This window comes from Colletotrichum scovillei, assembly GCF_011075155.1.
Source record: "Colletotrichum scovillei strain TJNH1 chromosome Unknown Contig00004, whole genome shotgun sequence".
In the NCBI taxonomy this organism is placed as follows: Eukaryota; Fungi; Ascomycota; class Sordariomycetes; order Glomerellales; family Glomerellaceae; genus Colletotrichum; species Colletotrichum scovillei.
The window spans coordinates 847,581-871,423 of NW_023336262.1; the positions used below are offsets into that span (position 1 = coordinate 847,581).

At 50.8% G+C, this 23,843-nt stretch overlaps 8 protein-coding genes across 8 annotated transcripts; 3 read left to right on the plus strand and 5 right to left on the minus strand.

Annotated features, from left to right (window-relative positions):
• Positions 1–2,114: 2,114 nt before the first annotated feature.
• On the plus strand, positions 2,115–3,951 carry HER10_EVM0002060 (uncharacterized protein; the record flags this gene model as incomplete). Its single annotated transcript, XM_035471786.1, has 5 exons — positions 2,115–2,447; positions 2,503–2,709; positions 2,906–3,135; positions 3,268–3,788; positions 3,845–3,951. The coding sequence occupies 5 exons, from the start codon at positions 2,115–2,117 to the stop codon at positions 3,949–3,951; spliced, it is 1,398 nt and encodes a 465-aa protein (XP_035334694.1).
• A 1,673-nt stretch (positions 3,952–5,624) lies between these two features.
• Positions 5,625–6,383, plus strand: HER10_EVM0004808 (putative exonuclease; the record flags this gene model as incomplete). Its single annotated transcript, XM_035474440.1, has 2 exons — positions 5,625–6,238; positions 6,326–6,383. The coding sequence occupies 2 exons, from the start codon at positions 5,625–5,627 to the stop codon at positions 6,381–6,383; spliced, it is 672 nt and encodes a 223-aa protein (XP_035334899.1).
• A 202-nt stretch (positions 6,384–6,585) lies between these two features.
• On the minus strand, positions 6,586–8,159 carry HER10_EVM0004848 (oxysterol-binding protein; the record flags this gene model as incomplete). Its single annotated transcript, XM_035474479.1, has 2 exons — positions 7,835–8,159; positions 6,586–7,725 (listed from the first exon to the last, which is right to left on the minus strand). Exons 1-2 carry the CDS (start codon positions 7,877–7,879, stop codon positions 6,586–6,588), a joined length of 1,185 nt encoding a protein of 394 aa, XP_035334901.1. The 5' UTR covers positions 7,880–8,159.
• Positions 8,160–8,892: 733 nt separating this feature from the next.
• Positions 8,893–11,314, minus strand: HER10_EVM0010786 (serine carboxypeptidase). Its single transcript, XM_035480235.1, has 6 exons — positions 11,095–11,314; positions 10,918–11,030; positions 10,186–10,855; positions 9,719–10,106; positions 9,574–9,645; positions 8,893–9,510 (listed from the first exon to the last, which is right to left on the minus strand). Exons 1-6 carry the CDS (start codon positions 11,224–11,226, stop codon positions 9,020–9,022), a joined length of 1,866 nt encoding a protein of 621 aa, XP_035335322.1. The 5' UTR covers positions 11,227–11,314; the 3' UTR covers positions 8,893–9,019.
• Positions 11,315–12,055: 741 nt separating this feature from the next.
• On the minus strand, positions 12,056–13,331 carry HER10_EVM0007275 (uncharacterized protein; the record flags this gene model as incomplete). The annotated part of the gene is made up of 4 exons (XM_035476834.1): positions 12,056–12,484; positions 12,554–12,845; positions 12,906–13,166; positions 13,228–13,331. 4 exons carry the CDS (start codon positions 13,329–13,331, stop codon positions 12,056–12,058), a joined length of 1,086 nt encoding a protein of 361 aa, XP_035335077.1.
• A 2,291-nt stretch (positions 13,332–15,622) lies between these two features.
• HER10_EVM0008328 (major facilitator superfamily transporter) lies at positions 15,623–17,805 on the minus strand (the record flags this gene model as incomplete). Its single annotated transcript, XM_035477855.1, has 7 exons — positions 15,623–15,753; positions 15,815–16,227; positions 16,293–16,519; positions 16,556–16,717; positions 16,817–17,280; positions 17,334–17,412; positions 17,473–17,805. The coding sequence occupies 7 exons, from the start codon at positions 17,803–17,805 to the stop codon at positions 15,623–15,625; spliced, it is 1,809 nt and encodes a 602-aa protein (XP_035335154.1).
• A 2,639-nt stretch (positions 17,806–20,444) lies between these two features.
• Positions 20,445–23,738, minus strand: HER10_EVM0002456 (RTA1 like protein). The gene is made up of 2 exons (XM_035472167.1): positions 23,305–23,738; positions 20,445–23,235 (listed from the first exon to the last, which is right to left on the minus strand). Exons 1-2 carry the CDS (start codon positions 23,580–23,582, stop codon positions 22,566–22,568), a joined length of 948 nt encoding a protein of 315 aa, XP_035334720.1. The 5' UTR covers positions 23,583–23,738; the 3' UTR covers positions 20,445–22,565.
• Positions 21,352–22,365, plus strand: HER10_EVM0012534 (uncharacterized protein; the record flags this gene model as incomplete). Its single annotated transcript, XM_035481928.1, has 1 exon — positions 21,352–22,365. One exon carries the CDS (start codon positions 21,352–21,354, stop codon positions 22,363–22,365), a length of 1,014 nt encoding a protein of 337 aa, XP_035335461.1.
• Positions 23,739–23,843: the final 105 nt, after the last annotated feature.

Genomic DNA, 23,843 nt, shown 5'->3' on the forward strand with positions numbered 1-23,843 from the left:
CGCCTGAGCGGCAATCTTGCCGCCCACAATTGTCTCTCGAGTGAGAAGTGCGGCACCTTGGCCCATGTCATTTGACTTAGATGAGAGTATATTCATGGCGAAGGGTATCCGCCACCCATGTTTGAGTACTTATCCCACTCAGAGTCGTCTCAAAATTTGTCTCACAGCCACTTTTGAGTTTCCCCCAGAAAGTCCCAGTCCCTAGGTCGGTTCGAAACATGGCATATGCCGCAAACTCACTCGCCATCCTCTACTTGCTTAGCCTAGTCAACGGGAGCTATGCACTCAAGTCCCAAGTCTCCTATCTCAAGCCACGTACCGATACTGCGATTCAGAATAGCTCCTCCATATTGACGGAGAGCCTTTCGAATCCGAATGCCACGGGAAGCTGGCCAATCTTCGGCATCGATGTGTCGAAGCCACTTTCAGAGACGCCAACAAACAATGAGTTTGGTCACGGAAACGGGTGGAGCATCGACGTTGCGGTTGCCACGAACGTTAGTGGGGGAATTGTGAGCAATTCGAACCCGTCAAAAATCAGTCTTGAATCCTCAGACAATCCGGTCGAAAGAGGAAACGCAACTGACGGTTACCGTATCTGCTCATATGTTTGGTGGCAGATGAGCTGGACTGAGAACACGATCAAGAAGCTCAATGATGATAACCAGGGCTCATGTGGTGGCGTCATCCCACAAAATTGTATCGACGATATCAGAGAAACTGCAGCGAAGGTTCAGTGCGATAGCTCTTTGGAGTCATCGCTGTACGGTATCGGATTCGACATTCCGGCGAGCTGTAGCGACTCGATGGCTTATACAACGGCAGAAAGAAGTAAGTGACTCCTCAATTTCTAATTGACGCAAGGATGTTAACGCAGAATCTCAGGAAACCTAACAACGGAGTTCATCTCAAACGCCTCGGCCTCTTCGCACACGTTATTCCAGTCAACTGCACCCTACAACATTCCCGGCAACGATAGTAATACCAGACAGGTCTATGACTACGCGGTGACGCAGGTCTGGCCCGTGATGCTCTCTTACAGTTATACTGAAGGGAGCGCGGTCTCAAACTACACGGTCTTCCGCTGCGTTCGCGCCAATAACATTACTGCTGGAAGTCGGTCGCCCGAAAGCTTCGGAAATAGACCGAGTTCATCGACTCAACACAGATCATCATTCGCGGGTCTTTTCGTTGGCTTGCTAGTTGCTACGATCGTCTCGTCTTGGATGTAAAGTACCTTAGTCATTGATACCACATCAATCAACGTTGAGGACACATCCATCGGTTTACGAGGGATTGCAGTATCTTGAGATACGCCGCATAGGTGCTAAAGGTGTAGACGTATCTCGCAATGGCAAAACTTTGCTTACATGCCCCGAGGAATCGAATCAACATTGCACCGGTAGAAATGATCAATTCGCCGACATTGAGATGATGGCGAGCACGAAGACTAATATGCATACAATAACATGCCCGTGAAAAAGTCTCGTTTCAATTGAACGTGAAATTTTGGTAACCATCTCAATTTTCTTCTTCTCCTCAACACAGACATAATCCTTGTGATACCAAGAAGGCTAAATGAATTCCTGCACGTCTGGTGCCATACATACTGTTTGTGCCTCTGGTTATGCATCACACTCTAGCTGCGGATGATCTGAGTCGCAGTTACTGTCTTACGGTCCGCGAATCAGAGTGCGACGAGCTTCGGGCGTGCAAGCGAAGCACGACGCTGACTGCATTTGAGTCTGCAGTGTGACGGGGAAAATACCACTTGCCACTTTGTCTCTGTCTCGGCTCGTACCGTAGCGAGGATCCTTACACGAGCTGCTCGCATAAATGACCGTTATTCGGACTCTAAAATTGCCTAACATGCGCGTCGTATGATCGGTGAAACTTGTGGTTTTATCTGTTTGCGTTGTGATTTGGATTCATAGAAGATACACGGCCGTGACAGAGCCATCATGACGTTGCCTACATCCTCCCCTAGACGCGTCGCACCCGAAGGAAACTCTACTGAAAAGTCAATGGAGCATGGCAAAGTAGAACAAGGTTCGTCATTTTTCGAAATCGTCTTGAAAACAGGCAATCGACTAATCTTACGGGAAATTTTCGCAATGGCAGGTGCCTCAACTCCTACTACTTCTGACGAAGACGCCGACCTGTCTCGCCTAGGGCTCCAGTCGCTGGCGAAACGAGACATTGGGCCTTTGGCTATCGTTGGATTGGGATGGAACATTTGCAACAGCTGGTCCGCAATTGCAGCCACGCTCGTGATTTCAATCAGCTCTGGAGGGCCCGTCACCCTGCTCTATGGCATCGTCCTCATTTTCGTGTTAGGAGGCGCATGTGCATTGAGCATGGCTGAGATCGCATCCGTCTATCCTACCGCCGGGGGACAATACCACTGGACAAGCATCCTAACACCCAGACGGTACAGCCGTGGACTGGTAAGACTTTCCGTGGCTCAATTTCCGTCTGTTGCTGACGTGTGCATATTTCTAGAGCTATTGTTGCGGCAGTATCAACTTCCTAGGTTGGATTGCCAATGGAGCGGGCTTCATCATTCAAATGCCGGTCATCATTCTTTCGCTCGCATCGTACCTCGATCCGACGTATATCCCAGAAACATGGCATATCTTTCTAGTCTTCCAAGCATTCAATATCGCGTTTACAGCGTACAACATTTTCCTGATGAAAAGGACAGCTTGGGTCCACGATATTGGCTGTAGGCACTGCTGTTGATTACTGCACCTCGCAGACCATTCAAAGACGGTGCAAGGGCTGACTACCTGATTTCTTAGTTTTTCTTTCTTTGACGGGCTTCTTCGTGATAACGGTCACATGCTTGGCGCGCTCGGGACAGAAACAGAGCGATTCCTTTGTGTGGACCACATTCGTTAATGAGAGTGGTTGGTCTTCAAAGGGCATAGTCTTTCTGACCGGTCTACTCAACCCTAACTTCATCTACTCCGGCCTCGATGGCGCCATACACTTGGCCGAGGAATGCACCAATGCTTCATCTGCAATACCGAAAGCACTTATATCGACGATAACTATCGGGTTTGTTTCGGCTTTTACGTTCAGCGTAGCTATGCTGTACAGCTTCACAGATCTTGAGCCTGTGCTCTCATCACCGTATGGGCCCCCATTCTCTCTGGACCTAAGTGTCTAGGCCCGGATCAGTAACACCTAGTTCCAAGTCACGCGGGGCGGTGATCTCTGTTGCGGGCATTGGAAGTTTGCAAAGCTGACATGGACTTACACTAGGCTGCCTATTCTCGAGATTTGGTCGCAAGCAACTGGATCCAGCGCAGCAGCAACGACGTTCGTGATTGTACTGTCTTCTTGCGGATGCTTCGCTTGTACGGGAGCACTCCAGACGGCCAGTCGACTCACTTGGGCATTTGCTCGTGACAATGCCATTGTATTCTCCCCATTCCTTTGCAAGATCCACCCTGAAATGGGCGTGCCAGTCAACGCACTTCTTGTCAACTGGGCACTCATCTTCGCTCTCGGTTGTATATTTCTAGCGTCTTCGACGGCTTTCAATGCTCTTGTAGCTACCGGTCTAATTCTCCAGCAAGTGAGCTTTGCCTTTCCAGCCGCCCTAGCTCTATATCATCGGTCACAAGGAGGGACGGCTTTCCGTCGAGTACTGCCGCGGCGAAAGTTCAGCATGCCGCCCCTCATTGGTGCCGCTGCCAACATTCTGACGATTGTCTTGGGACTATTGGCGCTGGTGTTCTATGACTTTCCCGTTGTGATGCCTGTCTCGGCTTCAAACATGAGTGAGCTAACTTTCCCATCCCAACTGGACAGCCATTCCTTGCTAATTCAAAGACAGATTATGCTTGCGTGGTTCTCGGGGTCATGGGTCTATTTTCTGTCGCGAATTGGTTTGGGTACGCGAACAAGAGATATAGAGGGCCTAGACTCAACTCAGTGTACTAGATTGTATCGCCCAGTGAAGGTATTGGAGGGCTTTTAGGACTATTCTCTATAGGAGTATAAAGTTTCGCAAGGTGGGGTGACGGAATCGAAACGAAGACGCTGGATGATGCCATCTGTGGACATAGCTCCAGGGGAAATTGTGTTTCTTGACTGGAGCCTCCAAATAGTAAACATGAAAGCCTTGCCCTTGTTGTGGTGTTTCTATCTCTATAGAAGGGAAAAACAGAGGAGATATATTAGCGGCGTTGAGGAGTACATGCACTCTCAATCGACGTGACTATCTCATATGACACGCACCGCCACCGGACGCATTTGGCATAACTCCGCCTCTGGCTGAATACACTCACGGTCTTGAATAGCGGCATTATCGTATTAGCTAGGCGAGAAAAGTTTATGTCGTTATCAACAATCCAACTCGCGTACCGCAGCAAAGCCAACAGGAAGTCAGGCAGCTATGCGCATGCTACGACGTATTTCCAAAGACATGCAAGACACCCAAAGCAGCAAATCAACAGCAATAATCAGACGCATGAGCTTCTTTCTACTTGGCACAGGTTAGCGCGGAGATTCGTGGCAAAACCCTCTTGGTTTGTTTGAGATGCCAAATTCGGACAATTGCAGTTGCCCTGCACGAATGCTCCCAACATCACTTGGCAGTCTTTATATCTTGATACTTCTTTCCGTCGCTGATTTGTTTTAAAAGTAGCGGACGCTTCCATCGACGCCAACAGTTTTGGATGATAAGATAGCAGTAGGTTTTTGGATTGACAATGCCTGTACCCGGTAGCGGAGTCCCTGTGAAGATAGATCAGCAAGGTCTAAGAAACCTTGGAAACGTTCGATTCACCAGAATCACGACTCAATAAGTGAGACATGAGCAGTTGGCCTCCTGCAGAAGTGTGTCGATCACAAAAAAAGGGAGCCCAATCACGCAGTCGATAGAACCGCTCTTGCACCAACAGAGACCATGTCGCTGGCCGCCAACTTTCCACGCAACCAGATCCTAACCGATGTAGACCACGTGAATGTACCCAGGGTTCCCAGTTATAAACACACTAATGGTAAATGTTTGTTTTCCCCGGGGCTTTCATTGCTCTTCCTCTCCTTGCCCACAGTCCTCAGCTGAATTCCTGATTATGCCGCCCTATCAAACAGAGAAAAAGCACCAATGTGCTATCTGCAAGGAACGATTCAGTACCAAAGAAGGTCAGCGACAACATAGGCGCGCAAAGCACTTTGATGAGGTTCCTGCTCAATCGACTAGAACTGCTGGACTTGTACATCCTCTTGCGGTTATTGCCCAGCCAGCCAGAGCCGCCGAACCTGTCCGCCCACGTCCGTTGGTAGTACATCTGCCAACCAGAGCCAAAAGACCTGAGACCCCTGAGCTGCTCATGACCCAGCCAGTGAGAGCTACCGAAACTACTACGCCTATGCACACCATATACAGGGGCAACATGTACTCGCCAGCAGTCGGACGAGATGCTATTTGGAGCCAAATCTCGGATCTCTGTCACTCAGAAGAGAGACTTCGAAAGGAAGGATATCCTCTGTCGACTGCTATGATCAATGCCACGCACGGCTCATCCAGCATGGCGTCGAGGATTGATCGTCCGTGTCCTGATAAAGTCAAATCGATTTCAAAGTATGCCGCTCTCGTCATAGACTGCGAGATGGGCGGTACCGAAGGAGGCGAAAATGAACTCATTCAGATCACTATTCTCGACTTCCTGACTGGCAACGTGTTGCTAAGCCGCCGGCTTGTAAACCCAACAAGACCAATCCTAGACTGGCGTGAGAATGTCACCGGTCTAAACGCGAACAAGATGTCCGCAGCTCTCCTACGGAACGAAGCTTTGGACGGTTGGAAGGCCGCACGCGCTGAACTTTGGCGCTACTCTGACAAGAGCACGATCCTCATCGGGCAGTCAATCCATAATGACCTGCGAGTGCTGCATACTTCTCATGCGAGAATCATTGATTCCGCCATCATCACTGCAGATGCCGTCCTCGGGGCGGAGTCGAAGATTACGAAGAGGTTGGGCTTGGAGGTGCTGTGCAAGGAGCTGCTTGGCATCCAGATCCGTTGTCCGATCTGGGCGGCTGACGGCGTAGCACACGATGATTTGGAGGATTGTCTGGCGACCAGGGAATTAGTGTTATACTGTGCCCAGAATACGGATCAGCTGGAGAGATGGGCTCAAAGGACGAGAATATCCTTCTTGAAGATAATGACGAAGACAAATAAGAAGAACAGGGGAAGTAAGCCACAAGCTGGGAATGCGTCGTCTGGTGGACCCTCCAGGCAAATCGTATTCGTGAGAAGTGCGGCGCCCGAGGATGAATGGGAGGATGAAGACTGAAGTCTTTTGAGGGGGGAATATGTGTTGGACTGGGATACATGGCCGAAGTCGCCACCAGACTCAGATTAAACCTGAAATGCCAGATCCTACGACTACTTCATCACCTCCAAAGAACAATTTGTCTAGCATGATAAGCTGACTTGGTTATCAGACGCAATGTTCTCGACCTGAATAGCAGGCGGAATGTTCAAGAAATAACAACAGAGATCTTATGCAAGTACTTTAGTCAAATAGTCATAATGCATCAAATTTAAATCTAGACCGTATGCCTTTAACCCAGTGGTGTTGATTCCCCTCTGAACGGCCGCTGCACCGAATCCCTCTTTGAATCATCAATCTTCCAAACGCCTTTAGTATGCTTGTCATGTAATTCCCAATTTACGCCCTTTGCCAACCGATGGAAAACCTCGTGTTCCTCACCAGGAATACTCTTGAAGAACAACGGCTCCCATGTCTCGCCCTTCTTCTTTTCTTCCGCCCTCATCCGCCGCTGCGCCTCTTCGACCTGGCTCTTTGCGCTGACCGTCTCGCGGAAGTCATTCTTGCTGAGCCCTTGAATGACGCCGCTCCACGCGCGTCTGGACTCCCACGGATCTTGGGTCGCAATCGGCTCCATCTCCATTGGCGCTGGCAGGTTCTCCAACGCGTCGACCTCGTACTTTTCGAGGATTTCCCCTGTCCTTCCGTCCTTGACTGTCCAGCCTTCGCTCCAGCATCCTTGGAGCTCGTAAATTGTGTTCTTCTTGTCGTTCTTGTGGTACATCCTCGCCTCGAATGAGTTCTTTTTGCCTCTAAGGAATCCGCTGCCAGAGAATTTGATCTCTGAGATGTAGCCCGTGTTGGAAACGATGTAATATGTTCCCAAAACCTCTGGGTAAAGACACGCGTTGAGGAAACCCCGAACCTTGACCTCTGGCAACGGAATCAGGTAATCCTCGTTGTATCGATCAATGTGAACGACAGCATGGCCAATCTGTCGAATGTTGACAGTACTCGAGAACGTCATCTCCACCCTCGCATACCCGTCCGCGCGGATCCCGTGCTCCTTGCTACCCATGTGCATCGCCGTGATGGGCGGATGATGGCTAACCTGCTCCGCCACGAGCTCCGTCCTTGCCTTCCGATCGGAATCCGTCCACGAAGCGAGGAACAGCTCACCCAGGAACGCGTTGAGGGGCTTCTTGATGCTAACGTTTGGCGCGCCGGCGACATAGAACTGGCTGCGCATGGCGATGAGGATCATACGTAGCACCTTCAAGCTGCGCTTCTCTGGGTCTGATTCCAGTGCCGGGGCGACGAAGACGCCTGGCCGCTGGCACCAGCAGTGGCCGACCTCGACCACTGACGATGGTGCCAAGAAAGAAGGCGGCGCGGTGACATTTGAGAGGTCTCCTTGGACAGAGGAAAGGAACTAGAGCGGTTTGTTGTTAGCGGGTTTGGTTCTTTTGGGAGTGCTTCAATCATGTGGTGGAACCCTTGCTGATGGGCAACCAATGGTTCTGGAATGCGGTGCTATTTACCTTCACGAGATCGCTGATCCGTGATGAGAATGATTTTGTGTCCATTTTGCTGTGTTTTTGTATGATTTCCGTCTACGATTCGTCTTCCGTACTTTCCCTCTTCTGAATGATCGCTTTTTGTTGTTGTCGTTGTTATTAATGAGATATGAAAGGGCTAGAGGCCTATGAAATGGCCAAATGTCTTGACTCTGCCAGGAGAAGTTTGTTTCAGCGCCGTTTCAGTCGACACTGGGCACGTCCAAAAGGCTTCAGCAAATCAGTGGAGTTGAGTGACAGAAACAATAAGAGGCTGGATAGATCAACGTAAAGTAACAAGGAACAGAACACACTCGAGACCGATTCTGTCGAGGGAGGGGTTGGGAACGCTGCTTCTTTTGAGATAAGAGGCCCTCAGTCCCCATCTTCAGACTAGCATGTGAAAGGGTCGTACAGTCTCGTAGTGTGCCATTACTCCATTGGCACATACCAAGAGCTCTCTAGAGAAACCAACCCCGGTCTCACCCGCTGCCCCGTCACCCGCGCGATGACCGCCATGCAGACTCTTGTCTCTTGCTGTCTGCAGTCGAGACCAATCCCCCGTCCCGTCTGAAAAACGCGGCCGCGTTTCCCCCCTGCTCAGCCCTCGCTCGGCGCTGCGCCTCCCGGGGGGCTCGTGCTGTCGTGCCGCCGGCGCAACAACGTCCCGCCAGGGCCATCCACGTCTTCGGATCGGACGAAATGGCCGCCAGCTGGCGGATCGTCTGTCTCGCCGAGTCTCTTTTTGAGTTTCTTGTTCAGACGACTCAGGTTCACTGTCTCTCCGGAACAGAAACGGCACGTCGCGCACCCAGAACCACGGGCACGCCGCACACTGACCCTGGCAACCCTCGAAATGCGCGCACACGAGATGAGGAGAACCTTAGTTTATTGAAGCTTGAGGAACTGGAGGGAGCTAAAACCCGTCGGACCGCAACTACAACACAGTTAGACACCGGCGCTAGGGCATAGGGCAGATACCAGCGCTGCATGTTTCCTGACGAGTTCCCCTCATGCGTCCAATCACTGAAACACACTTGTCCCGACCGTCTCTACTTGTTTGGCCCCAAAGTGTTGAGCTTGCGGCCTGCCTCAAACCATGAATTGCGCTAACTACCTCAAAGTGCATGTAGTCTATTGAGCAAGTTACCATTCCCTTACCCATCTTCTTCAGAGCTCCTCGGAAATCTGTTGGCCCTGACTCTCTCGAGTAGCGTCAATCACGTAGTAGTCCTTCACCAATGCGGTCCCGTCCTCGACCGTCTTCCACACATCCTCGGGGCACGTCTCGGGCTTGAGGACATAGCAAATCGGATCCGGCTCCTGGGGCGGGATGTTCTTGATGTGCCACGTGTCCTTGACGCCGATCGTCGACAGCTCGTCCGTGACGGGGATGAGTCCCGTCGCGATGTCCCGGTTGAACGTCGCCCGCATAAAGATCTCGTACGCCGTCACGGGCTGATAAGACGGCACCTCGTGGCCGGCTTGGTAGACGCGCGAGAAGCTGTAGTTGCCGAACTGGCGCGTCATGCCTGTCACACCATCGGGGGTGATGAGCGGGGCGTACCCGGCGTTGGCAAAGTCTATCGATCGGTTGTAGGGGATCGCCAGACTAGCCTTCTCGCCGCCGACCCAGTTGCAGGCGTAGTCGCGATCTCCATCTTCACACAATAGCATTAGAAACAGTATGCAATTTTCAAAAAATTGTGACGATCAAGACTCACACATCATGTGAACTTTAACTCCGCTATCGAGGAGATACCCGATTGACTCCCCAAATCCACCCAGGATCATATCTATAACAGCAGATCAGTATAACGTTCACCTGAAAGCACGAAGCTCTCGCTAATGGGAATGTAACCATCTTACCGAAAGTATGCTGGAAGCTGATGCCCACTGCCCCGGATGATTCCGAGTAGTTCACAGGCACGCCAAGAGACGACAAAACCTCGCCCTCGGTGAGATACCCGTACAAGTGCGGGGCCGGGAAAGGGTCATATTTGCTGTGTCCGATATCATACCAGCCCCTTCCGTCGGCTTTGCTCTGGTAGATTTCGACGGCGTTGAAGCCGCACTCGGTGAGGAAGTCGCCGCAAATTTCAGTGTAGTTCTTCTTGACACCGTTGGCGACCAGCGGTCCATGTTCTTTGAGAGCTTCCTGGCAGTCGAGAATTCGGTCTTTGCAACCGTCTGGGCGGGTCCAGTTGTGCATCAACGCATCGTAAACCGATTCGTTGAAAATTTGCATTCCATAGGTCTGAACAGATAGTCAGCATGGTTGCTCATCTCATGCACCTAGATGATCTAGATCATATCAAAGTGTAGGAATTACGCACGTTATTATACGGGAACGTGATCCAAGTCTCACCTTGGATCGACAGGTCAATGAGACCGTTGACGATTCCAAGCGTGTCAAGGTGGATATACTGGGCATTCTCCTCGGGCGAAGAGCCATTCTGGATCAATTCGTTCTGCGTCTGGAAGTGTCGGAAGATACCAGGCGCATAGTGTCCTCCGTACGACTCGGCCCACAAGCTAACCCGGTCGTCAATGGGCTTGTAGCCAGGGAACTCAAAGAACCACGTCTGCGCAAAGTGCCACAGAGCGTGCGCAGCATGCGCCGTGGTGTTCGATGTCTGCGATAGCTTCTGGCTGGATGCCGTGCCGTAACGGTAGGTGTAGTTGCCCTCGGGAATTCCGTCGCTAAAGTCGGCGGGGAACATGCCCCATGGCCCATTCTCAAAGTTTTCGTCGGCGTGGATGGTGACGTTGGTTGGGATGTCGTAGGAGAAACCAACCTGGGTCGGTTGGTCGATGTAGAGGAGGTTGACTTCATTGTTCCAGCTCCATGGGTTCAGACGGGTCGTCTTGGAGTCTTCATTGACGAAGCATGGCCCGTTTTCTTCGAGGAGGCCCATGATGGAGGAGCCTCCCGGTCCGCCGTTGAGCCAGATTGCCAAGGGGGCATTCTCCGGAGCTTTGCGCGCTTCAAAGAACCAGAAGAATCTGAGAGAGTCAGTCAAGTCTGGTCCAATTGATGTCAAATAGAACTGGGAGAGGTTTTCTACGTGTTGATTGGGTAGTCCTGAGCCTCCCCGTCGACGTCATTCAAAGTTCCCGACGGTAGCTGCACGTATCCGGCGTACGACTTGACTCCGGGCGTGGTCTCACAGATACCAGGCTAGAGGGAAAGAACCTCACTTAGTCAAGCGTACCAGAGACTATCGAAAACAATGTGCGCTCACCTCTTTGTACGAAATAGTGACATTTTCGTGAAATTTAGACTTCAGGACCTTGATCCCCTCGGGTGTGGGCGGGAACTGCGCGGCCGCGAGACCGGCGAGCCCGACAAGTGCGATTGAGGCGGAGGACAACATCTTCACAAACACAACTCACGGGATCAAACCGCCATTGACTCTCTTTCGACGTGATGGATGACTATGACCGTGTATTTATCGGAAGAGAGGCTAATGGATCAACCTGTCTCGCATGACGTGACGCGTTGCACACGTCCTGAAGGATCGCGAGAACGACGACAGGTGGGGTCAGAAACTCAGATAAACCTCTATCCCGAGCTTCTGATTCGACCAGAACTTTGACCTTCCTATCTCGGCCGGCGTTTAGACCTGATCGGCTTCGCGGCACGGGGCGGCACGGAGCAATTATCATTCAGCATCACGGAAATCTAGCTTTAAATGGCTAATGCTGACATTTTTGACGTTGCAGAGTTGTGCCAACTTCAAGACCGACAATGTCAGCCGTCTAACCGGATCAGCTTGCCTCTTACTTTCTATGATTCGTTGTTACAATAGTTTTCTTATAAACAAGATCTGTTGAATTGACACCAGACAATTGAATCATTCCGGTCAATTAATACCTTCTATGTAACTTTCTGAGAGCGGCTCCGAGCATATTCTGAGAATAGAAAAGAATCTGAACTTCCCACAACTCTTGTTTTCGATATCATCATCTAGGACGCTCGAGGTGGGGTTCGAAAATCAGGAGTCTTTCTTCCCGGACTAAAATTTGAGAGCCGACAACGTTTAATTACATCGCTCCGAGGCTCGGGGAGATAGGGCGCCGGACATTTGCTAGCGACTGCTTGCAATAAAATGGACCCTCTAAGCAATTGTCTTCGCGAAGGCCCATAATGAAAAATCTTAATTAATCAACATTAATGCACCGATTTTACATTGTTCGCAGGATTCAGGTTGACTCTCCGCCGATCCATCTTGTCCCCCACGCACTTAGCGTCTGATTCTTCCCACCGCATCCGCTGGCGCTCTTCTGAACTAGGAACTCCTTGACCTTTTGTGCCAGAAGTTCATGCACATGGTATGTAATGTGACCCGAATTATACCAGAAGTACTCGTAAATCGGCTGACACCCGTATGCGGCATAGTTTGTATCGATATCCCAGGCCTTGTAGCTAGGGCAGAAAGAGCTCGTATTGGTGAACCCGTACGATGCCGCATTATCAAAAACTTGTGTAAGCCAGCTGTACGTGTCGAAAACCAACGCAGTCGCGTCAGGGTGCTTCTCTGAGAACGCCTTTGCGGTCTGGTTGACTACGCCGTTGAATGTCTTGATCATGTCTGTGTTTGGGAGACGGGCTGGGTTGAGTTGCGATGCGGGCTGTGGCAGGGTCAGTAATGAATCTTGAAACGGTTGTTGAAATAACAACTAGGGCCGGTTTTGACGTACGTTCTTATCGAGCGGAGGTAAGTTCAAGAACAGGAAGTTGCGATGCCCGGCTTCATATACCGTCTCCAAGGCTGCAAACTGCTCCGCGATGACTGCAGTGTACAATTCATCCCAGCTGTTCAGCCCGTTGATAGGGAACTGGAAATTGGCCATGTCGTTGATGTCATTGATTCCAATGTAGGAGGCCACGAGTGACTTGGTCGGATCGGCGTTAATAACCGACTTGCCGTAGGTATCCCATTGTTCGACCTGCTTCTCATACGAGATGGTATGATTCCAGTGCAGCGGCACGCTGTAATATTGTTAGCTTCATCTCATGCGCTTTGCGTCGAATCAGCTGAGGAGTTCTCACAAGTTAGTCGAAATATCAGCTCCGGCGTATGCAAATCCCCATAATTGCTTCTCGCAGTCCCGAGGGTGGCCCTCTCTGCAGCCAGTGAGCTCTTGAACCCAATTAGGCCCGCCGGCAGAAGACGTGTTCTGCCCCGGAACAATGCGGTCACCGAGGAGCTGCTCGGGTGTGAAAGAGATGTTCAGCTGGGATCCGATGAAGCTGTATGCCCAGCGACCTTCGGTTCCTTGGACGAATGTATAAGAGTCGCCGAATGTGAGTCTGAGCCCCTTCCCGCGTCAGTGATTTCAAGTAAACGCGTGTGTGGATCTTCAGAACTCACACATATTCCGTATTTCTCCAGCTGAAAGGAGTTCCAACATCGACTGGTGAAGCAATCGCAACTGCTGCTACCCAGCTGAGCAGGTAGGCCCTCGAGACAATCATCGCGACAATTCACCAACGTCGAGTCGCTACCAGAAACCGGAAAGCTGGAAACTTATCACAACGCGCATGACATTATCAGATGGATCACATCAGTAGGTAGACTTATAGGGCAACATCTCGACCCCTGAAAGCCCTCCGCCCCTCCATCTTCCCCGCTTCAGAGCCAGATGCAAGCTTTGAAAGGTAGACGCAACTGAAATGAAATGCCACCCGTGAAAACCGGTGGAATGGCGCAAACACCACCTAAAATTGCGGCTCGCAGGGGACGGCTCCCCATCGTTCCAGGGGATTGGGAGAGTGATTGGGCGGACTTTTTCGTCTCCACCAGTGAGCGTGGGGGGAGCCTAGCATCCCATCGGGCGTTCGCTGAATCGCTTCCCGAGCTCACCGGATCTGCGGATAGAGTTTCTGGGGTAATCAATACTGGCCTTTGGGGAAAGGGGTCAAAATTCAATTGCATTATGTACTTGGTGTCATTAATATTAGGGTCTAGAAGGTAAAATGTCTAAGTGTTCATAGCTTTTTGCTGATTGCAATGGTGATTAATAGGCGTATCATGATCGTTCGGAAGATTGAGAAACCCTTGTTCTCGGCAATAGCTCCAGTCGTCTACCAGAACATCCAGCCGGCTGCAGCGACTAGAACCAAGGAGCCCCGCATCATCAAGCGCTCAGCAGATCCGCTGCTCGGTGTAGCAGTTGGAGTGTTGACGCCCGCACTCAGTGTGGGTGCTATCACTGGAGTTGATGCCATTGTGGTGGCCACCAGGACAGATGAGCTGCCAGATGCCGATGGCACTGAAGACTGAGTTCCCGCTCCGCCGGTAACAGTGACTGTAACGGTGGGGGCAGCGGACGTGGATGTTGTCAACTTGATGCCGCATACTGCGTCTGTGTCAAATGTGAAGGGCATATTCCTCGCTTCACATTCGAGAGTCTGTCGCTGAATGGAATCTAGACAGTACTCCCGTCAGTGCTAATCTAGCTTCACGCCAGTCGGAGATATTTACCGGGCAATACAGAAGCGGCGCATTTCTGGGCCATGCAGCAGAAGTATCTCTCACGATACTTTTGCTGGGTGCACATGCATGCAGCATCATTTGTGCAAGAGCCCCCGGGGAAACTGCCGAAGAAGCAGCCATTCTACGTCGCGGGGATATCAGAACCTGATAAAACGTTGGAGAATTTTCATACTTACATCGCACTCAGCGTTCCGGTTTTGTTCCTCCTGGTCAAAAGGAATCCCCATTGCCACGTTGGCACCAAGGCCAACCAATGCCAGGGCAGTAAGGAAGCGTGACATGGTTACAATATGGGTGAATAAACGAGTGACAGTAACGTAGCGAGCGACGGTAGCTAGTGACAAGAGCGAATTAATATGGAAAGTAAACGAAGTCCGTGATCTCAAACCAAGAAAAAAATTCACCAGAGAACGCGAAGATGTCGTCTATTCATACTCTAACGAGATGCATTGACGAAAGACAAAAGTCCCAAATTCTCGGACAAGTTTATTGCTGTGCCGCTAGAAACGTTGCGTCGGTAAATTTCAGCTCACGTTGCCTAGCCGGATCTAGGTGGTCGGTTCGTGTTTTCACCCAGGGGACTATTTTTGAATCTCACTGCAGACTAGCGCAACCGCCTTTGGTTGACACTGGCAAATCGAATGATGCCTGCTTACTCGGCAACTTGAATGGATGCTACCCTGGATATTGCGACCTGGACGTGCTGTGTGGTTTTGGCCTCATCTGAAGGCGGTGAACTCTTGCGCTTCCAGCTGATATCTTGAGAGGGGATACACCTGTGATTAATGACCTACCTTATGGTTCGCGAAAGGGCCTGAAGAAAGTCACGATGCACTCAAAGCAATAGACCCGAATGAGGCTTGGTAGCTCTGACCACCTAATTCAGACATAACATGATTCCGCCTTTTAAACTTATTTACATTCAAGCGCCATGCTGTTTCGCGCCCTCCTGCGGACTAAAGTCAATGAAGCCATCTTCCATGCCGATTCTTATTAGTTTCCCGTCCCCGAACCATTAAACTCCCGGTATAGATAGCTCATCTACCAATTGAAACATAATACAAGTCTCACAGCGAACGTCGTACCGTCGAGACACAGACATATCAGCTGCGAGAAGCCCACGTTCAAGATTCTACGGCAAGGATCTAGCCCCTTCTAGAACAGAACCGCCAGGGAAAAGACAATCCTCACTCAATGTTATTGTACGGGCTGCTGTCTGTGGCGGCCTCTAGTGCAAGACTCCAATTAGAGTACTTGCTCATGCAATGGTTTAGTATTTCCTCTTTGAAACTTTGTCGGATGTCTTCATGCGTAACTTCTTGCCGAAGATGAAGAGAATCGGAATACCGGTCGAGACGACTAGGAGCATGATGGACAGATAGACTGTGAACTTCATGGGACCTGTCAAAAAGCATTCTTCGTTAACAAGATGTGCAACACTCGGAGCGAAATTCAGACCTACCTAATTCTTGAAGCCAAGTTGTCACCTGTGTGTTAAGAGGAAAGGATATGAATACACGTAGAGTCGAGACGTTTACCAGCACGGGACCAGCCCACTGGGGATAACTCTCAATGACATAGTTTTGCACAATTGGCGCTGTGATCAAGGTTGATGTCATAAGAAAGAAGGTCCCGAGCAGCAAGACGGCGTAATGTAGGTGGTTCTGGTCGGCGTACCCAAACACTAGAGCACCCGTGATGGCGAAGAAAATGGGCAGGATGAGATTGGGAAGCTGGTGTTCGGCTTCACGGCCACCCTTCTTCTTCGAGATCCAGAGAGACACTGAGTCGGCGACTGGTCCACCGACGACGAATATGACGATAGTTGACAAGATCTGGGGAATTTGCGAAAGACCGGTGAGTTCGAAAGGAACGCTATTGTTGAAAAGAAATGCATTAGTATTCTGGACCCAGGACGAACTACAGTGATAAATGCTTACCCAGCAGCGAGAAGAGCGAATGAGGTCGCCTGTCCTGTCGCACCCATGACCATTCCAAATGCAACCTGCAATAGAGTGCACCACAAGACAGCGGGGAACATTGTAGTCTTGAGAGTGGCAATGATCTGGAGGCCGGCATCCTTCCAATGAGTTCCGCTCTGGAAGAACCCAAGGTCATCCCATCGCGTACGCGCTCCGTATGTGGCGTAGTCTAGCTGAGTACGGTCCTCGCCCGCAGCTATGGGCCACAGCTGGTGTCCGGCAAGCTCTGCTTTAGATCTCTGTCTAAGTGTCTCGGGGACAAACAGGATGAGCATGATCCAGGTCAGGACGCCGACGGCGGATGTGATCCAGTAGATCCATCGCCAGTCCCAGTTGACAGCAATGTACGGACCAAGGATTCCGAAGAGCATAATCATTGGGCCCTGTGTCAAGATGTCAGTTACTTGATATGGTTAATCCTTACCGCTACTCGTGGGGTTTGAATAGTTGATGGTATGACGTCTCAGATGGCATAAACCTACCTGACTGGCAATGATGGACGCCACAGCTTTGTTTCTCTTGTGAAGAAACATCATGTCCTGGACAATCAAAGGAAGCAAGGCCTCGACAGCACCGGATCCAAGACCATGAAAAACTCTGGCAGCAATATGGCTTGTAAGTGACTTGCTGTATCCGGCCCAGAATCCTCCGCCCCAGGAGAAAGCCGACGTGAGGATGAGTACCGGACGTCTACCGATGGCAGCCGTAAGAGGGACCAAGAGATACGTAGCAACACCATTACTGAGCATGGGAATGGTCGCCAGAAGAGAAACAGACGTCAGAGAGACTGGAGTCACGCCGGGTGGCACAATGGCAAGAGGGTTTGGGTTGCCTTTGAGATCGGCATGCTTGAGAGTTGAAGCTGGATCGACTCCAGAGTACTCGAGGATGAACACGGGCAGGAGACCAGCGACAGCGATCTCGGCAGCAAGCGAGACGGAGCCGACTATGTGTCGTTAGAGAGGAACGTTCCACCCAAGTTAGCTAGGAGAAGCTTACAGAAGCATAAGGAAGCGACGGCAAGCCACTTGCGCCACTCAGGCAGATTGAGAGGATCCTTGGGATCCGGAGTAGGAGTCTTGATAGTCACGGTCAGTCTCCCAATGCATTTCGGATCCATTCGCGGTCCTTCACTCACGGGCACAAGCCGGATATTGCCATCCTTATCATAAATCTCGGTACTCCCAAGCACTTCCTCTTCATGAACGGCAGCCTCCTGCTTCTCAGCTGTGATCGTATCGATGGAGTCGATCCTCGCGAGCCCTCGTCCGCCTTCCTGCAGAGTCTGCATCGGATATCGCAGGGATGCTGGGTTTAGCGCCTGGGAATGTCGAAAATCCACGACGCTGAATGGGATAAACATCTGCGAGCTGCGCTTGGCGTACTTATCGATCCTCGATTCTCGTCTACCGCCACTGACATTGCTGAAGTCGATTGGGACGAGAAGCCCATCGTTTTTGTTGTCGTTCATGATTTTTTTGAGTTTGAATTAGGGAGAAAGTATAAAGGTTAACGTCAATAAGAAAGGGGGTTGAAACAGTCGCCTCGAAAATAGGAGAAAAAAAGTCAATGGCAAAGACACGGACGGTATTTTTCGCGTCCGGAAGTCTCCAGCCAGCGAAAAGGGAATTAAATGAGCGAAGGAATCGGACAAGAAAGCATCGAAAAAGGTTGGGAGGAAGAATCCGGACCGGCCGTTTGGAAACTAAGTTGTCCTGATATCAGTATTTGATCTCTTCATTGAGGACTGGGACGCGCATTTGCTTTCGAATGAGGAAGGTAGCAGACGGAAACGTTTGGATTGAAATTGCAGAGGCAAGACGGGGCATTTTTTACACGCGGCAGACTAGTGCAGATCATCGGTAAGGCGCCCCCACGTACCTTGTGTTGCGTGGTATTTTCGATCTCGTCCAGACATCTGGAAGTTCTCTCCGATCATCTTCACGTTGTCATGAAAAATCCCTCCTTATATGAAGTAATTGTTGGAAACATGTTACCAAGAGACCCGGGATTTCCAGGAACCTCAAGCCAGCCTCCTGGTAAAACGAGAGTCTCATCAGGATCCGTTCCAAGACATTTGATGGGATGACAGCAAATGTTGTTTATAGATGGCGGTACCAGGAAAGTGATCATGCCAAAACATCCAATAACGGTCCTCTCCGTGACCTCTTTTTGGTATTTTCTGCGTTCACGGATTATCCGGTGGCATCAAAAGTCGAGATGAAGCTCTGGGCCCAGTGACCTCCCCCACACATCCCCAAGATCATGTGCAGTGAAGTACTCTGCGATTCTCACGCGGCTTGTGGATACATGTAGATGGGATGGGCCGTGAAACAGCAGCCTTCATTTCAGTCGTCCCATGTTTCTATAGTCGGCGATGCTCTTGCAGCGGAAAAGAGGGACAATGGCATGAGGAGATGGCAGAACCTGCGGGCCCTATGCTTGTTCTGACGGAAAAAGATGAGGCTCAAAAGCGCGTTGTGTGAGGTGCCACATTTATGCATTTCGACGTGCGCCTGTCGACAGTTGGTTTTACCATTGCTTTGGCTGTAAGATCATCGCCTTGTTGACCGGACGTCATGAACGCGCAATCTGACGAGGAAGAAAGCAAAGACGATGAGTGTCCCAATTTAGTAAAACTTGTTACATGGTTCGTCATGTCGGGTGCGAGTCCCTAGCAATTGAGAGTCTCGAGTAGATCGAGAAGAGTTCTAGAAAGTCTCAAGATTAGGGCATGCTTTATCTAGGAATAGGTCAAATGTCTGGTTGTTGGTGTGGTTGGCAAAGAAGATCATTCGATTGGTTGCTCCTCAAAGTCTGATCAAAAAGCCCCGAAACCTTTCGAGTCTTCGGGGCATGAGAAACTGGGATAGGGCTGTCAACAGCATGGGCCGTCGAAAACCAAAAGCTGGACTCTGGAGCCCGTGCCTGGACGCGCCGAACCGGCGGCCGTTGTTAATTGACTTTCGATTTCCCAGTTTCGATGAAGTCTGACTTTGAGTTTTGATTTCTCTCGGTACCTTACCTCATCTCACCAAGCGTCGTTAAGCCAATTCGGCCACCAAATCATAAGTGCCAACTCTAGATACTAGATGCGAAATTCTGTTGCAAAGTATAGTCACAGCACTTGCAACTGGAGCTGAGGGGGAGGGCATAGGCCTCACCCGGAACGCCCATGCTTCTTCCCCGCTAAGCTCTCGACGAAAGCAGGGCTTTGCTGTCACAACTGTCTGTTTCTGTTTCGGACAAGTATCCACATCCCGTCTCGGAAGGAGTTTATGCTGTAGATCACCCACTTCCCGTGTCAATGATGACAAACCCCAGCGATGGAGGGATTGAGTGAGACGCTGCGAGTTTGGTAAACTTCGCGACGCGAGACCAACAGCAACGCTTTCGACACGATACGAATTCATAGCGACCGTTTGAACATACCGTACAATCCTCACATCGCACCCGCCATGAAGAGAGGCGACTCAGATGATCTCGTGAGTAATAAATCAAACCGAAGTTCTATACATTTCCGATCAAGAAGAAGAGTTCCATCAGTATTGACAAGGACCATAATTAGGAACGTCTGCTGTTATGTCCATATTTTCATACCATCTTAGTAGAGGTAGACTAGGTCGACCCAAGATGGGTGTAATGGTCTTTAGGTCCTGATGAGCATATTGTCTGTCTGTTCGCGACTGCACAGGACCCTATGATACATAACCAGAGTCTTTTACTATAAACATCGTGGGTTTGTCGGTAGAATCCTAGGTCTCCTCAACTCATTTCACATCTTGCGACTTTGCCCAATATCTTGTGGAAATTGACTCTGCATTCCGTTCAAGCTTTCTTACTGACACCCTGTTCCCTAAAGCTGGTGCACTTCTGGCTTTCTCAATCTTCAATATCTTCTGACGGTACAGGCCTTGACGGCCCCTCGCCGACTGTGGATCCGATCTGCAGGCCGAGTTCTTATCGGATCCGGCGTGAATCACCGTTCAAATGCCGGCATGACGTAAGACTCGCGCTGTTGCATCTCCTGAGTGTTAGGCAGCCGTTGGATAAAGCCCTGCGGGCGGCATCGAATTAGTCCTCTCATGTCATTGGTTTAATATCGAAGCTACAAGGCCAACTTCAATGTGGACACGCTGCGCCTTTGAAGGAAGGGCGCTAGCAAGGTAAGCATTTTTGGCGCAGTACTTATTAGAGACATGTCTTCCCCATTCGTTTAAGCACAAAAGTTCCAAGTTGTTGACCTTTCGTAGTCTGTGGTGGCTGAGCGGCTCGCAACGGGCTGCGTAATTTTGACCTCGTATTCCCTAGTATTTGCGACCTGAAGCTCATTCCTGCCGTCGTCGGATGTCTTTCATATCTCGTACGGAGTAATAACCTTTCAAAACCCGGGGTTGCTTCCTTTATACAGCATACAGCAATGCTCACCATGATTGTCGACACAAGTTCTCCGCCCAAAAGAACCCGGGAAAGCACATCCAAAGTCCGAACCGGGTGCAGCACCTGCAAAGCTCGTCGCGTAAAATGCGATGAAGCGAAGCCCGTTTGTCGACGGTGCACCGTCGGAAGCCGGAAATGCGAGTACAAGTCGACAAGTCCAGCACGATCACCCCGTCATAACGTGATCACCGTTTATGTTCCCCCTACGAAAAGTCAGCCAGCCTTCTTCGAAAACACAAGTGGCCTTGATTTCTTCCACACCAACATTGGCACGATCCTTGACGGACAGTTTGATTCAGAGTTTTGGAGGAAGCTTGTCCCACAGTTATCACACTCTGAGCCGTCGATCCGACATGCAGTGTCGGCAGTTAGTGCAGTTTATCGCGATGTAGAGTCATCATTGCGGCATCCATCAGGGTTTGTGAAGGCCAATCCCGAGGCACAGAGAGAATGGAAGCTCGCACTGAAGAGCCTCTCAGCTCGAATTCAGACAAATCCAAACTCCAATTTGGTACCTTTGGTCTGCTGTCTTCTGTTCACATGCATCGAGTTCCTCAGAGGCGATGCCGACTTATCAATGCTTCACATCCACAACGGGTTCAACATTCTGGCCCCCCTCCGACCCAACAGTGGCGCCACCCCGGAGACAGGGTCAAGCCCCCCCTGCAACGATCTGAAAGTAATTGAGGATCACATCTTTCCGATGTTCTCTCGCCTGGGCATCCTCTCCTGTCTGGCTGGTAGGTTTACCCCGCCAGTCTACATGCATACGGACGAGGATGATTCTCCCCATAAGGACTTTGAGGACGCTAGACGGCGGATATTCGCTATCGCTGACAACTGCATTCGGTTCATCAACTCGGTTACCCCCAAAGCAGACACGCTCCTTGTGGGTATTGATGACCTTGTCGAGCAGGCCAAGCTGCAGACAAGACTAGACGTATGGCTCAGGCAGTTCGATGAGCTGTTGGAACGGCTGCAGTCTGTCGGCAACACGCCCAGTCCAGACGCGGTCAACATCCTTCTCGTAAACTACAAGGTCGTCTACATTTGGATACGAGTCTGCACTACATCTCAGGAAACAGACACAGATGTCTACCAGTCAGACTTTGACGAACTGGTGACCTATGCAGAGCAAGTCATCAAGCCAGGCAAGGTACAGGCAGCACCACAACTTCTGTCGTTCGACGTCCAACTCCTGGCACCGCTATTTTACGCTGCGCTGAAATGCCGTCACTCCTCAATACGAAGGCGTGCCCTGGAACTGCTCCGTCTAGCACCTCGACGAGAAGGTTTATGGAACGCGCATCACGCATACCTCACCGCCAAGCGCATAATCGAGCTGGAAGAACAGAATCTAGGGGGAGAAGGATCATTACCCGACGAGGCATCGAGACTGTTCGGTCTCCCTCTGCCAGATGACCAGTCGCGGGTCTATAACCTGTGCGAGCTGCCCTTTGACTTTCGGACTTTCGATCATAACGTGGTGGCTAGCCCAATGTGCCCAGGCACGCTTGAGGCCAAGTTTCAGACCAGACCAATGGGTGTGTTTGGAGAATTCCAGAATTTCACGGAATACATCAAGTTATGATATGGGGGATATCTATCAATTGCGCCCATATCTTCTATGTTCTAGAGCCTTTCTCCAAGTTATTATACAGCCGGTACTTTCCTTGTCTTCAATCCAGTCCTATACTCCAGTCCAATCCACAGTCCATGTTCATTACTCCACCTGTTACTAGAGACTCAAACAACTCTCAAATCCGTGCATGTGCCCTCTTCTGAACGATCTCAAGCATGATTGCCTTGAATCTCCTCCATGGACGAGCTGCTCATTTCAAAGGCAGCCTTCCTGGAGTGCTTAACAGACCAAGCCGCGCTGCTCCACTGACCATCAAATCCAATACCGGGATGGAACACCGTTACCGCGAGAATTGCCAGGAAAATCATGGGCCCCTCCAAGATCATGAAAGACACCTCGTCATTGGCAATAGGCCCGTTAAAGCCCTGCTGCAACTCCGCAACACGATAAACCGAGCGGATGAAGACAAGCAGAACAGCCGCCCCGAGCGCCCACTGGAACAAGAAGAACTTCTTCGTCGACCTGAGCTCAGCGAAGCGTGATCCACCCTTGTTGCCCTCGGTCGTCTTGCGGAGGCGGAAGACGAACTCTAGCCACAGGAGCATGAAAACCAGCAAGGATACGACTTGAAACACGACACCCGCGACCATCATTGCTCTGCCTGTCTCGCTGCCGGAATGTGTGTTTGCAGTAGCTGCGATACCACCACCGGCGCCCTGTAGAACGAGTGAGATAAAGTCGCTCGTCATGAATGTGATTGCGTAGGTGCGAGGGCTGAAGCGAGAGATGTGCTGGCCGTGGACGATGATGATACGGGAGAGGCAGAGGTAGAGGGCGCCGGCGAGGAAGGCGGGTGCGATGGTAAGAGGGACGAGGTAGCTATTTTCATTCTGTCAGACCCCTTCGAAGGCTGTGGAGCTTTGGGAAAGGGCTGGATACAAGACTTACATGATGAAGTTGTTGAAGTCGAATGGGTTGTTATGCAGCATGATTCTGCCGGCGTATCCGACGACCTCGAGAACGAGACCACAGACCATGCCAACCATGAATCCCCATGTTTTATACCGGATACCGAGACCAATCTGGGCGATCAGAAGCAGCCCAAAGGCTGCGGCGTAGACTGCATTACCGGCAAGTGTTGGAAGGTACTCAACCTGAGCGCAGCTGAGAGGACATGTTTCCACCGTGCAGTTGGCGTTGGTTAAAAGAGGGCAAACTTCCGACATGTTGTCTGCGGATTTACAAAGATCAAGAGGGTAACAACGTAGGGGAGCTGAGACAGAAAGAACTTTGGGTGCACTGGTTTGCAAGGTTGGTGAGCTGATCAGATTGATGCGATCCTGTCCACATACATATATCTCTACGCGCCTCTCCGCCCTTCGCATCCTCGAAAACAGCATGTTCGAAATTCCAATCCTCTCGCACTCTCGCAGTCGACAGCCCTTTTCGGAAAGGGGCTAGACAGTTACGAGCTCGTCGCTAGAGCC